General features: G+C 17.7%; 5 protein-coding genes across 5 annotated transcripts; 3 read left to right on the forward strand and 2 right to left on the reverse strand.

Moving 5' to 3' along the window:
* Nucleotides 1-921: 921 nt before the first annotated feature.
* Nucleotides 922-2,563, forward strand: PRELSG_0804700 (conserved membrane protein, unknown function; the record flags this gene model as incomplete). Its single annotated transcript, XM_028676103.1, has 8 exons — nt 922-998; nt 1,322-1,394; nt 1,474-1,530; nt 1,605-1,669; nt 1,748-1,848; nt 1,923-1,987; nt 2,098-2,222; nt 2,338-2,563. 8 exons carry the CDS (start codon nt 922-924, stop codon nt 2,561-2,563), a joined length of 789 nt encoding a protein of 262 aa, XP_028532626.1.
* Nucleotides 2,564-2,730: 167 nt separating this feature from the next.
* Nucleotides 2,731-3,738, reverse strand: PRELSG_0804800 (conserved Plasmodium protein, unknown function; the record flags this gene model as incomplete). The annotated part of the gene is made up of 4 exons (XM_028676104.1): nt 2,731-2,847; nt 2,976-3,027; nt 3,224-3,290; nt 3,645-3,738. The coding sequence occupies 4 exons, from the start codon at nt 3,736-3,738 to the stop codon at nt 2,731-2,733; spliced, it is 330 nt and encodes a 109-aa protein (XP_028532627.1).
* A 1,309-nt stretch (nt 3,739-5,047) lies between these two features.
* PRELSG_0804900 (rhoGAP GTPase, putative) lies at nt 5,048-7,191 on the reverse strand (the record flags this gene model as incomplete). The annotated part of the gene is made up of 5 exons (XM_028676105.1): nt 5,048-5,422; nt 5,514-6,361; nt 6,473-6,585; nt 6,866-6,979; nt 7,103-7,191. 5 exons carry the CDS (start codon nt 7,189-7,191, stop codon nt 5,048-5,050), a joined length of 1,539 nt encoding a protein of 512 aa, XP_028532628.1.
* A 2,997-nt stretch (nt 7,192-10,188) lies between these two features.
* Nucleotides 10,189-12,153, forward strand: PRELSG_0805000 (RING zinc finger protein, putative; the record flags this gene model as incomplete). The annotated part of the gene is made up of 2 exons (XM_028676106.1): nt 10,189-11,151; nt 11,401-12,153. 2 exons carry the CDS (start codon nt 10,189-10,191, stop codon nt 12,151-12,153), a joined length of 1,716 nt encoding a protein of 571 aa, XP_028532629.1.
* Nucleotides 12,154-13,479: 1,326 nt separating this feature from the next.
* On the forward strand, nt 13,480-14,103 carry PRELSG_0805100 (conserved Plasmodium protein, unknown function; the record flags this gene model as incomplete). Its single annotated transcript, XM_028676107.1, has 1 exon — nt 13,480-14,103. The coding sequence occupies one exon, from the start codon at nt 13,480-13,482 to the stop codon at nt 14,101-14,103; it is 624 nt and encodes a 207-aa protein (XP_028532630.1).
* Nucleotides 14,104-14,162: the final 59 nt, after the last annotated feature.

The raw sequence follows: 14,162 nt of genomic DNA on the forward strand, positions 1-14,162 counted from the left end.
TATTGTAAAATCATAAGATTTTAAATTTTAATACACTTTAAAAAAAAAAAAAACGTTATATTATTGTTTTTTTTTTCCCCTTCCTTTTTTTTTATTTATTTCTATTTGTTCTCTTAGCTTATAATTTTAGAAATTTGATATTCAAAAAATGTAGATATTATTTATATAAAACTCATTTATATATGAATAAATTATTCCTTCTCAAAATAATTACGCTCTACATTGTTCTTGTATTTATAATTTTTTTTTCTCATGATATATATGTTTAGGTTTTTTTTAGTTTTTTTTTAAGAAATCATTTGATTATATTTATAACAAAAATACATTTAAGTATTGTTTATATATATATATATATATATATTTATTTATTTATTTATTTATTTATTTATTTATTTATTTATTTATTTAATTATTTATTTGATAATAAATAAAATTATCTTAAACTATAAAAATTAAAAATGATGTAAAATATATTTTTTCTTCATATATAATAAAAAAAGTATCTATAATGCACATTAGCATGTAGAATAATGTATCAAAAATATAATTAACTATTGGTTATTTAAGTAAATTTCTCAAAATTTTCAAAATAAAAAAATACGAAAAGTAAAATTAAATAAAATTAAATAAAATTAAATATAAAAAATAACATCTTTTTGTTTTAAAATATTTAAAAAATTTTTATTCTCATTTTTATATTTCGTTAAATTTTTTTTATTTTCATTCTGCAAAATTATAAAAATAAAAATAAAAATTTTAAATAAAAAATTTTGTAATCTTTTGTTTTTTGTAAATTTTTTTATACATATATATATATTTTTTCTAAAAATAATTGTATTATTTATTTTCTTTAATAAATAAATTTAGAAAATAGTATTATGTAGAACGTTTTAGCATTAAAAAAAAAAAAATTAGGGTAAAATGTCTCTGTTTCACTTTGTTAATTGCTCTTTAACTACATTTGTTCCTTATTATATAATATTTGATGGATTCAAATTGTAAAATCATTAATAAGACATTATAATATAGAATAATATTATATTAAAAAATTTATGAACAGTTCATATTAATTTAAATATGGAATATTTATTTTATTAACAAAAAATATATTAACACATTAATAAATAAAACAAAATTAGATAAAAAAAAAATATTGATAAAATATAAAAATTAAAATAAATATTTAAGTATATTTAGAACGATATGAAAATTATTAGCAGAATAAAATTGAACTATTTCTTTATATATATATATTTAATAGAATGAAATAATAAAAAATATATATTTTTTTTTAATATAATTTTTTAAAATATTTTATTAGGTCAAAAGATGTTGGATCTACAAAATTATTTTTAATTGTGTGTTTTTATTATATTATATCTCAAATTTTAAAAGTTAGAGAAATTGAGAAAAAAAAAATTGTAAATTTCACTCGCATATAATTTTATTTTTATATTATTTTCTTTTATACAGCTATTTTCTCTGGCATTTTTTTCAATAGGACTACTACAAAATATGAATATTTTCAATGTATGATTTTAAAAATTAAAGAATTATTTAACTCATTAAATGTATATTTGTATTATTTATACATATTTTTTTAGATAATTTTTCAAGAAACTGCAAATATAATAGATTTAGCTGGAATATACTACATTTTATCTCATAAGTATAACAATATAAACAAAATTAATATTAAACAAAATTATAATTAATTTTACCTTATTTATATTATTTAATTATGTAGGCATACAAATACTATTAGTTTAAAAGAGAGAATATTATCTGTTGGATTAAGTTGGGGATTTTATGATTCATTAGCTACAAATTTTTTTCCATTTTTTATTGGTACTAAATTTTAATTAAAATACTATATATCTTCTATTTATTTTATTATTATATTTTTTTAATATTAATTGCAGGAGGACGATCAATGGATTTTTCTTTGAAGCATATATATAGATCTATATTGGCTAATACCTTTTTAGTTAGTACATTAAATACATGTATCTATATTTCCTTTAAAATATTACTAATACCCAATAATTTTTTGTAATTATTTTATTTTATCATATCTTTTTATTTTATTTTTTACAGTTTTCAAATTTGTCTAAAACATGCTTATTATTTATGTGGCTAAGAAATCCAATACATAAAAAAAAGATCACTGTTATTAACACTCTTTTAGTATACTTTACTTTTATTTTGCCCCTTACGAACAAGTAAAAATAAATAGAAAAAAAAAAAAAATAAAATAAATTTTTGTTTAATATAAATTACTTTTTTATTAAAAAAAAGTGAAAAAGACAGTTTTTCTATAAAATTTTTTTTTTTAAGAATTATTTTAATATATGAAGACTCATTTAATATAAAGATGTTCATTCTTATATTTCTTCAAATTGCAATTACTTTTTTTTTATCATGGGTTACAAAATGTTTATTTAGTTCTCACTCAAATAATGTTGAACAAAAGAAAAAGGTAAAAATCAATGATGATGAAAATCAAATGAATAAAGAAATAATAAAGGAAGGAAAAAAAAAAGGTCGAAAAAAAAAAAACTAACCTTATAAAAATAGGAAATATACATGTAATCACAGTTTTATAAAAATTTTTACATTATACAATATATAAATAATAATATATAATATATATATATATATTTAAAGAGAAAGGTAAGATTAATAAGGGACGGATTATAATAAAAATTTTTTTATTAACTTTTTTTTTTTTCATTTGATTGTATCTTTACAATTTTGTTGAGTAATTAATGAATAATCTCCGTGGTTGCATAATATATATTCTGTTTCTTTTTTAGTACGAATTCTTAAATTACTATTAAATTCGTTCTTAAAAAAATAGGAAAAGAAAAATTACAAATTACATATACATTCATATATATATATATAATGGATATAAATTTATATTTCATTGTTTTTTTCCAATTTTTTAACTTATTAATATATTTAATATTTACTTCTTGAGGAAGTAATTCTTTAACACATTTCTTTGTTTTTGTTATTAAGTCTCTATAATTAAAAAAATTTTAAAAATTTGATATATGTAACTTAAAAAAAAATATATACAAATATATAAATCAAAATAAAATTTCCTTTAAAATTAAAAATAAAACTTAATTTATTTTATCAATTAAAAAGTATATCATTTTATTTTAACAAAAATATTGTTTAATTTCCTAGTGTTGAAAAATAAAAAAAAAATTACGAAAATAAGGAAGCTTGTTTGACAGCAAATTCATAACTCACTTCTTCATTATACTTTAGTGGAATGCCTTAGATTTTTTTCAAAGAATAAAAATAATAATTTATTAATTTTTATTTTTTTTGTTTTATTTAATTGTATGTATTTCTTATATATATATATATATATATATTTTTAAAATATATAATTATTATCTTTAGTTCCACATATATTGAATGTAATTTTTTTAAATTCCAAGGAAATTTATTATTGTATTATAGTTCTTCCTACGTTTTTTTTTCTATTTTTAATTAACTAAAATAATACGTTTACATATATAAAGGAATATATTTTAATTTTTATTTATATTCTTTCATTAAAGTAAGCATACATTTTAAGTTAAACAATTGCTCAGAATTATATATTCTTTTTATTTTCTTTTTACCATCTGAATTTATTAAAACATAAGAAATTATAGAAGAATTATTATTCATCCAGCCATTTAATGATTCACTTATTTCACTTGAAGAACCAGCCATTATTTTTTATTTTATTTCTATATATTTTTTTAGGACTGTTAAAAGATTGGAAATTACTTCACATAATAGGAAAATGAAACTATTATATATTAAAAGAAGAAAATAGTATAAAAATTAAAATTAAAATATAATAAAAATTAATAAGTATTAAATGTAGATATATTAAATGTTCAAAAAAAAAATTTTTTTTAGTGCAACAAAAACTTTAAAAAAAAAACGGGAAATTAATTAAAAAGCATTATAACTAGTTTATGGAGCATATATATATGTATTTAAAAAAAAAATTTAGTGTATTTATATATTAAGAATATTTTATGAAATATTATGTTAAAATATCAAAAAAAAAAAGTAAAATATATATATATATATATTAAATTCGTGATAGATGAATAAATGCAATATAAAAAATGTGCATATTTCTCATTAAGCGGTTTTAATAAGAATAATAAATATATATATTGTGAATAAAGAATTATTATCCCAATGTAGAAAGGTCTTGTATATGAAAATACAAAATAGAAAAAACAAAATTAATGTATTAATTATAAACTAATGTATTATTATAAATATTTCTTAATTTATCTGAAAAAGATGTGAATATATTTTCATAGTTTATTATAATTTATATTTTTAAATTTGAATTTAAATTTAATTCTTTTCTATTTTATTTTATTTTATTTTTATTTATTTTAAGAGAATATTTTTCATTAAACTATTCTAAACAATCTTAATATGTTAATAATTTGTCCTTCATCACCTCATTATTTTCTCTTTCCAGGGCTTCTAATTTTATATATGAAATAGTTATTTACAAATTTTTATAAAATTTTTCTTAACGTAAATCTCTACTTTTTGATATATATGAATATTTTTTTTTTTTTTTTGAAAGTGAAGAGGTTCGCTTCTGTATGTAATTTAACGTTTTTTTCCTTTGTAAAATTATCATTATTGCTTTTTTTATATTGAGAACTTATCACTACATTGTTTGATAATTTTTTTTTTTTTTTCATATTATATAAATCTATAGTATATATATATTTTAATATTATTTAATTTTTAAATTTTCGAATTACTTTATCTTTTTTATAAGAAACCTTCTTGAGACTAAGATTATCAAAATATGATTGTTTATAATATAATATAAACTTTCATTATATTATTATTTGCTATTACATCCTTTTTTTCATTAAGTTACTTTTATTCTTATTAGTAGCATTAAATTTTAAATATGAACTATTTTTTTTTTTTATTTTATCTTCATAACTAATTTATATTTTTATATTTATTTTATGTTGGAATTACCTTTTTTTTAAATTAACTTGTTTTGATCTTCTTCAGATTCTTCTTCTGATTCTTCTGATTCTTCTTCTGAGTCTTCTTCTGAATCTTCTTCTGTGTCTTCTTTTTTCGAGTCATTTTTTTTTAAGTTTTTTTTTTCTACACTTCCTTTTTCTGCAGATTCTAAAGAAGAGTGCTTCACATTTTGCTCAGAATTTTTTTCCGAATTTTTATCAGATTCACTTGATTTACTTTTATCTTCTTTACTATCATCGGAATCACTACTAGTTTCACTGGAATTATTACCACTATTATTTGTTCCTTTACTGCTTTCTGATTTACTATCATCCAAACTTGTTTCAAAACTTTTGCTTTCTTCACTATCTGAATCAAAATTTTCAGGATTCTAAAAAAAGAATATATATATATATATATATAATAAATATTAAAAAGGGAAAAAAAAATATAAACATATATAGAATAAAAAAAAAAGTTACAGTTAAAATATCTGGTTTTTCAATAAGCATTTCCATGCACTTATTTGCTAAGCTTATGCATTCTGCAAAAGTTGCATTAGGTTTTCTTCCTCTAAAAAAAGTCGAAGAAAATATTTTTCCTAGTGTTTCTGGTGTCATATTATTCTCACTTGAATAGTTTGAGACTGTTTGAAAAAACTTCAATAGACACATTACGCATTGCTGAACCCCTAGTTCCAGTTTCTCATATAATTTTGACAAAGTGGCTCTTATTACTTTATTTGATGCAGACACACTCTTTAAATGATGTAACCTCGAAAAAGCGTCCTTACCTAATAATCCGTGTTTCTGAGTATCCAGAAACAGTTTAAAAGAACACACGAGAGCTGGTATATTATTAAAATCGGTTGTTGGCTCTCCATATTCGATATCACCAATTATACCATATAATGTATTTGCATCTGCTTGTAAATAAAATAAATCTTTTGTATTAATAACTTCAGGTTTGGATAAATGACTCAAAAATTCTACAATTATTGATGGAATATGATTAAACCCTTTGTATTTCTTTCCAAATCGTTGGCATAATATTTCTATGTCTGCGCCAAATACTGAAACTGGTTTTTTACCCAGCATTACTTCTTCATTCCTTTGAACTATATAAGGAAAGTACCTCAAATAATTAGTAGGTTTTACATTTAATTTTAAAAACAAGTCCTCTAATTTTTCTATATATTCTACTTTCTTCCAAAACTTCGCAGAAACAAACGGTGTTAATATTGTTAACAACGTTTTCGATAAAAATCCACTATGTACAAGATATAACTTTCTTAAATTTTTCTTATATTTTCTTGGCAAGGTATCATACCCTAAAAAAAAAAAAAATTAAACAAAATAAAATAGCAAAATTTACATCACCTTATAGATAATTTATTGTTATATTTTATTTTTGCTTATTTCTTTTTCTTTTTTTTCTTTACATTGTTTAGCATAAGCATAGACAGCATCAGTTAACCAACTTGTATGAGTTTCACATAATATTAAAACATAATCTTCTTTCACTATAGGATCTAATGTTAATATTGCATATCTTCTGTAAAATGTAAAATAAAAATAAAATATATTAATCATCTATTTCTATATATTTCTATTTATTTAAAATTTTTTACCCATTTTTTTTTTAAAATAAAAAAATATAATTTTAAAACTAATATTTATATATATTTATATATTTTTATTATAAAAATAATTTCTTATATATACTGAATTATATATTTTATATATATTATATACGATTCATTAGTGTTATACTATACATAGATCTTTGTATTTATGAATAAATTATATTTTTCTATGTTATAAAAAACATTTACAGTGTTTTTTCAGGGTCGACACCAGATGTTACTATAAAACAAGGAACTAAAAGAACAATATGTGAACCAAAACCATCTTTTCCAATTACTTTTAATAAATCTGTCTTATATAGTCTATTAAAATAAAAAAATTAAATTTAAATTAATAATAAAAAAAAAAATTAAAATATATCATAATTAGTAAGTATTCATTAATGAAAATACATATAAAAGTCAAAAATATAAAATTCTTATTACTCATCAAAATTTTCTGTATAAGATTTTTTTAGCAATTTGTCGTATTCTGCCAAAATGTCTTGAGGAACTTCAGTATCAGAGTCTAACATTTCTAGAATTTAATTATTAAAATTGAAATTTAATAAATATAAATAAAAAAAAAAAAACAGAATTAAATACATAAACAAAAATAATATATCCTTGTAAAATTATAATAAAAATATGTAATATTGATAATGATATTTATGTAAAGTTTATCATTTTTCATATTTAATCTAATAAAATATATTTTTAAATAAATTTTTTTAATGAAATGCTTTTTCTTTTAATGAGTGAAAGAAAATAGATTATTTTCAGTTAAAATTTTCACATCAAATAAAAAATAAAATTTCTACTTTTTAAATAACAAAACTAAATATTCGATAAACACTTGAAATTCAATATAAAAGTTCATTTGATATTTTAGTGTGCAATCTTTACGGTGTCTATCATTGAAATGATTATAAATTTACTAAAATAAACTTAATTTATGATTTGAATTTTACATCTTATTTTTGTAACTTAACGAGCAAAGTATATGAATATCTTTTCTTTCTTTTTCCAAAATTTTATATATAAAAAAATATGAAAAAAAATTTTAAGCAACTAAAATGACAAAACAAGTTTTCTCATTCTTTAATTTCTTTTTTTTTTTTCAACTCAATGTATTTTAAAATCAATATTTTATAAAAATATTCATAAAGAAATAAAATTTTAAGTCTATGCCAGAGTTAAATTAAATCACTTATTTTTTTAACGCTTATCCAAAAAAAATAATTTAAGACTCAAAATTTTAACACATTTATTGTTAATATAAAATTATATTCGTTTTAAATGATTTTATCTTTCAAATAGCTTTTTTATGAGTAGAGCAAAATAACATACAAAAAAAAAAAAAAAAAAAAAAAAATATATTATATATATATTAAAAAAGACTTGCACGGTTGCACACACATATTGAGAAAATTTTAGTTATATTGCATTAAAAAAAATGAAGTTTATGTTTCAAATATGTTTAAATGAAACATATATAAAAGGAAAAGATATATCTTTATTCCTTATAATAAATAAATGTTTTTATATACATAAAAAATAGATAAAGAAATATCTACTATATATATATTGCTAATAAGACTATTTTATTACGTATTCTATAAATAATACCTGATTATAAATAATTTTATTCAAGAAAATTATCTGATAAAAGTAATAAATGTATTTCTTCTATCTTTTTTAAAAAAACCTAAAATTATTCGTAGTCCATATTAATATATGTGTGTGCATCTTCATAATTTTTCTTTTCTTCAAAAAAAAATATCAGAGTGTGTGCACATTTTAGATAATAACTTTTTGGAATAGAAATCATAAAACTGAATTAAAATATCATATGCAAAATAATAAGTAGCATTTATGTTTTTCTTTTATAATTCAATGATTTATTTTTTCATTAATTTTTGGATGAAATTATTTTAATCGTTTTTTAAGTTAATTTTCCTTATAATTTATCTTTCTTTTTTATTATCCCTTTCTATTATATTATATTTATATATTTTCAAAACAACGCTTTCAAAAAATTAAAATAGAATATTATTTTTGTTCATTTGTTACTAACATATCTTTTTACATTATTAAAGGTCTAAATTAAAAAATAAAATTAAATTAAAGAAGATATATAAAAATTAAATTAAAATTAATTAAATAAATAAAAATAAATTATTTTTTATTAATTTTATTCTTTATTCATTTCGTCTTCTTTCAATTTATTTTATTTTTATTTTTTTTTTTTTGAAACTTGTTATAGGCAACTGGTGCGTATAGTTGTAAGCAACGTGATTTCAAAATAGAAATGCATAATCGGTTTTCTTATAGTTAAATGATTTATATAATTTACTATGTTATATTAATAAAAAAAAAAATAATTACATAAATTGCAAAATACATATAGAAAGGAAAATTCTAATTATGTTCAAAAAATATGAAATAGAAAAATAATTAAAAAAAAAAAGTTTTACACACAAATATTTTAAATATTATTTAGACTCCAAAAAAAAATTTTAAATGGAAGGTTTTTTTTTTTATTTTTTTTTTTTTAAATAGATTTATTCTTCATTATAAAATATAAATATAAACATTTAATGTTAATTTTATTTGTATTTTTTAAATAAAATAATTTTAAATTTTACATTATCTTAATTTTAAAATTTCATTAAAAAAATTATATAAATAAAAAAAAAAAAGAATTATAACTTTTTTCCTTTTTCAATGAAAGAAATTTATAAATTTTTACTTTTTTAAATAAGATGTAAAATTCAACATTTATTTTGTTTCTATTTATTTATTCTTTTTATGTCTACTTCATGTATTTTGTTTATTTGCGTTATTTAATGTTTAAAAATGCTTCATAGTTTTTAAACGAGATTTATAGTTGTCTATTTAAGAATAAATAGAATCAAAAAAAAAAGAAAAAAGTAAATAATAATAAAATAAAACCATATGAATAATTTTTATTAAAACGTAGAAACATCAATAAAACAAAAAATTCCATATATTAATATTTAATATAAAGTTTGTATACGTTTAATATTTTGAGATATGATCTATTTATCTTATATGCTTAATGTTAACATACATATTATATAAAAATTGTGGTATTAATTTGAATTTAGTAAGAGTTAGTAATATATAGTAAAAATTAATTAAAAATTATGAAATTTTTATGTAAAAATAATAGAAATTTTTCTTTATTTTTTCAAATGAAATAATAACTAAAATTTTAATAAGAAACTATTTCTAAATTTATTTTGTGTACTTCAATTTTTTTTTTTAATTTTTTGTTAAACAAATATTATTAAAAAATTATATAGATTAATTTAATAATAGAAGATAAAAATTTTTTTTTTTTTTTTTTTTTTCTAAATTTTAATATTTCATTTTGGAAATCATGATGGTGTAAGAGTTTGTATCAGTCTAAATACATTTTATTTGTTTTAAATATATGTGATAATTGCATGTTTGTGTTGCAAATTTTGTGAAATATATGTATAGATGTATGTTTATGAAAATTAAAAATGATAGATGATAGAAGCATCGAAAATAAGAAGTTAGATTTTATTAGTGACATGAATTCAAAAAAAAAATTAAGTAGAATAGAAAATAGCATTTTGGAAAAGGTTCATATATTACCAATAAAAAAAAACGTTTCTAATTTCGCCCCACTTTATAGTAAATTAGATTCTTTAATTGATGAGAAATGTATTTTACACGAAGGATTCATTATTAGTTTAAATAATGCAAATGCAAAGGAGAATATAAATGGAAATGTAAATAATGATGAAAGTGAAAATGAGAATAAAAATGAAAATATAAATGAGAATGTAAATAAAATCAAAGATAAAAATATAAATGACAATGAAGAGGAAAATAAATCTTTATTAGAAAAATCAATGATAAAAATAAAAGAAGATTATAAAAAATTAGATAATAATGAAATTTGTTTATATGATGATAAAAAAAGTAAAGATAAACAATTGAATGATAATATAGATTATGTTATTATTGATTGCATCCCGTCTAAAGGAGTTCTAAGTCACGATACACTAATTTATACCGATGGGAAATATGTTGATAATTTTAAGAAAATTCATATTTTAATAATAAATGACAAAAATTATAAAAAATATGAAAAAAAACTAAAAAGGAATTTTTTTTCTTTTAAAAAATATATTTTTAAAAAAAGTAGTGAATTTTTTAATGAAGCTATTTCCTTTATCCCTTTTGCTTTTGATTGTTTTTCTCAAAAATCAAAAAGAAAGAATGAGTCTAACAAATTAACAAGAGATTATGAAGAAAAAAAAAAAAAAAAAAAAAATATAGTATTGGAAAAAATTTTAATTTCTTATTTATATCCTTATTTTAAAAAAAATAAAAATAAATTATTTTATTGCGGAAAATTATTTATTATAAATAATTTCTCATTTATAATTTTAAAAGTTGATTCAGATGTAAATGTTGGCTTTGTAGACGATCAAACGGTTAGAAATAAAGTCATAATTTTTCTTAATTTATATTTTATTTATTGTACAGTACATTTTTTTATATTATTTTGTTTTTGATAGAATATTAAGCTTGTTTTTTCCTTTCAGACTAATATATAAATATACATATTTTTTTTTTTTTTTTTTTTTGTTTAAATGTGTGTATGTATGAATATAACAACAAAAATTTAATGTGAATTATGTTATTATATCTATTTATTAACTTTTTTTTTTTTATATTTTTAGGAAATAATTTTAAATGTTGATTATTATGAGCAATTTAGTAATGTTCATATTGTACCATTATATGATACTTTACCAACTACTTACAATTATGATTTATTTATCGATTACATCAAGCCATATATAGAAAGACATTATTTAAATTTATATTCAATTTATGATACTTTTTTTTATAAAGGAGTTCAATTTAAAATTATGGGGATTGATCCAATTAATATAAAATATGGTAAAGCAAGGATTAGTTGTAACACATTTATTTATATAGATGGTTCGATAAAACCAACATTTTTTGATGTCATATCAAAAGAAGCAATTAATTATATAAAATGCTTGCCTTTTGAATATAAACCATATGCTATATTAAATATTTTGCAACATTTAGATTCGGATTCTTTATTAAGATTGTTTCCATCAGCTAATATAAATTTAAGAGAAAATAATAAGAAAGAGGAAAATATTTTAAAACAGTTGACAAAGCACAAATATATATTCATTAAAAATTTTAAAAATAATTACATAAATTCCTTAGAAAATTGTGATAAGAGTCAAGAAAATAATATAAACAAAAAAAAAGATATGTCTATAATAAAAAATAATTTAATAGAAGAACAATGTGCTGTTTGTTTTGAAAAATTTCAAGATTACGATAAATGTATAAAACTGATGTGCTTGCACACATATCATTGGAAATGTGTAAAAAATTGGTTTAAATTTAATTTAACATGTCCTTGTTGTAGGTGTAAATTAAAATTTTAGAAAAAAGAAAAAAGAAAAAAATAAAATAAAATAAAATAATAAAATGGAAATGAGTTCACTTCTGTTGCATGCTCCTAACTTTAATACTACCAATTATTTATATACACATATATTACTATAAATATATATTTATCATTTATTTACAGATGTGTTACTTTTTAAACTATTTATTTTATGTATTATTTTATTTTTTCATATACGAATATTTAATTTATAAAATATAGGTTTTAAAATAATAAATAGAAAAAAATTAATAATAATCTCTTTACTTATATTTTATAAAAATATATATAAGAAAAAAAAAATTAATAACTTTATTTTTTATGCATATAATATCTAAATTAAATAAAATGATTATTCTACAAAAATAAAATATACACATAAAATAGCATTTAAATTTGGTTTTTTATTAAAAGAGAAAGATAGTATTGTAGTTTATTGAAGCCCTTAAGGAGAAAAAACTTTCGTACATATGTTTATATAACTAAAACCAGATAATTCACTGAAAAATTTTAAATGTAATTCTTTTTGTCGTAAACTTTTAATATTTAATTGATAGCTAAAAAAAAATGAAGTAAAATAAAATAAACTAAATTTGAAAGAGCCATGGTGAAAAATTCATTTATAAAATAATATATAATTTTTTTTCATTTTTTTTAAAAAAATGAATACAAAAAGCAAATTTGAGAAAGTTTATTTTTTTTTTTTTAAATAGATACTTTTAAAAAAGAAATTTGTTCAAATATAATAATTATCAAAATAAGCATATGTTTATTTCCATTTGCTTTTAATTATTTTTACAAAATTTTATAGAAAAAAAAAACTAGGAAAAAAAGATTAAAAATTATTTAATTTATTTTTTTTCTTTTTAAAATAAGTATCAAACATGCGCTTCACACTTTTTTTTTAAAATTATTTATTTATAGTAGTTAAATACATAAAACATAATTTTTATTGAATTAAATAATATTCATTATAAAGGTATCTAAGCTTTAAAAAAAAAAAATTTAAGTATGTTAAATTATTTCTTTTTCTAATTCATCATTTAATATTCTATCTCTTTTTTTACATTTTTTTGTTTAGCCTTACATATAAACAAAACACATGAATATATTTGCTGTACATAAAGCTTGAGATGAATAATTTTTAGTTGTATATAAAATATATATATATTATATCAATTCATTTTAATTTTTAAGGAAAATATAAAAATTAAAGATTAAATGAAAATCTTTCTTTTACAATTAATAAAAATTTTTTTTTTCTTTAAATTTTTCTTAAAGTAAATATAAGGATATTAATAAATGTACCAAAAAAAAAGATAAAATGAATTTTGTGAAAACTCATATATATGAGCAGGTATATACTGATGAAGGGATACAAGAACTAGAAAAAGATGCTAGAAGTAAAAAGGAATTAGTTGAAAATAAAATATTAATGGGATTGCCAGAATTTAAGAGAGATAATCAATTTTTAAGTTTATCTGAGCAATTAGAACTGAAAAAAAATAATGTGACATTAGACGGCGACGATAATAATAAAAATCTATACGGTCTCCCTAGTTTAGAGGAAGAAGATTTAGAATATTACGAAAGTTATGCAAAAAATGATAATTATAGTACTGAAAAATTAAAAGCGAGAGAAGAAGAAGTAGTGAATGAATTTAATGAAGCAATTAAGGGTTATGTAAAAAAAAAAAGAGAAAAAGAAACAAATATAGATATTTCAAAAGAAAATATTAATCTAAGTGAAATTAAAAAGAGTATAAATAAAAAAAAAACAATTGAATTAAAGCCAACTGTAAAAGCAATAATTAAAACAAAAAAAAGCAAAAACACTATTAAGAATGAAAGTAAAAAAAAAAATTCGAAAGAATTATGTGAAAATAAAAAAAATGAAATAGAAAGAAATTCATTGTTACTTGATTATTCAGATAAGTCCGAAAATTAATATATATTTTTGTTATTTTTTGTCTTTTTTTATGTTTTTTTCTTTTTTTTTTTAAATGT

The sequence above is a fragment of the Plasmodium relictum genome (assembly GCF_900005765.1).
Source record: "Plasmodium relictum strain SGS1 genome assembly, chromosome: 8".
NCBI lineage: Eukaryota > Apicomplexa > Aconoidasida > Haemosporida > Plasmodiidae > Plasmodium > Plasmodium relictum.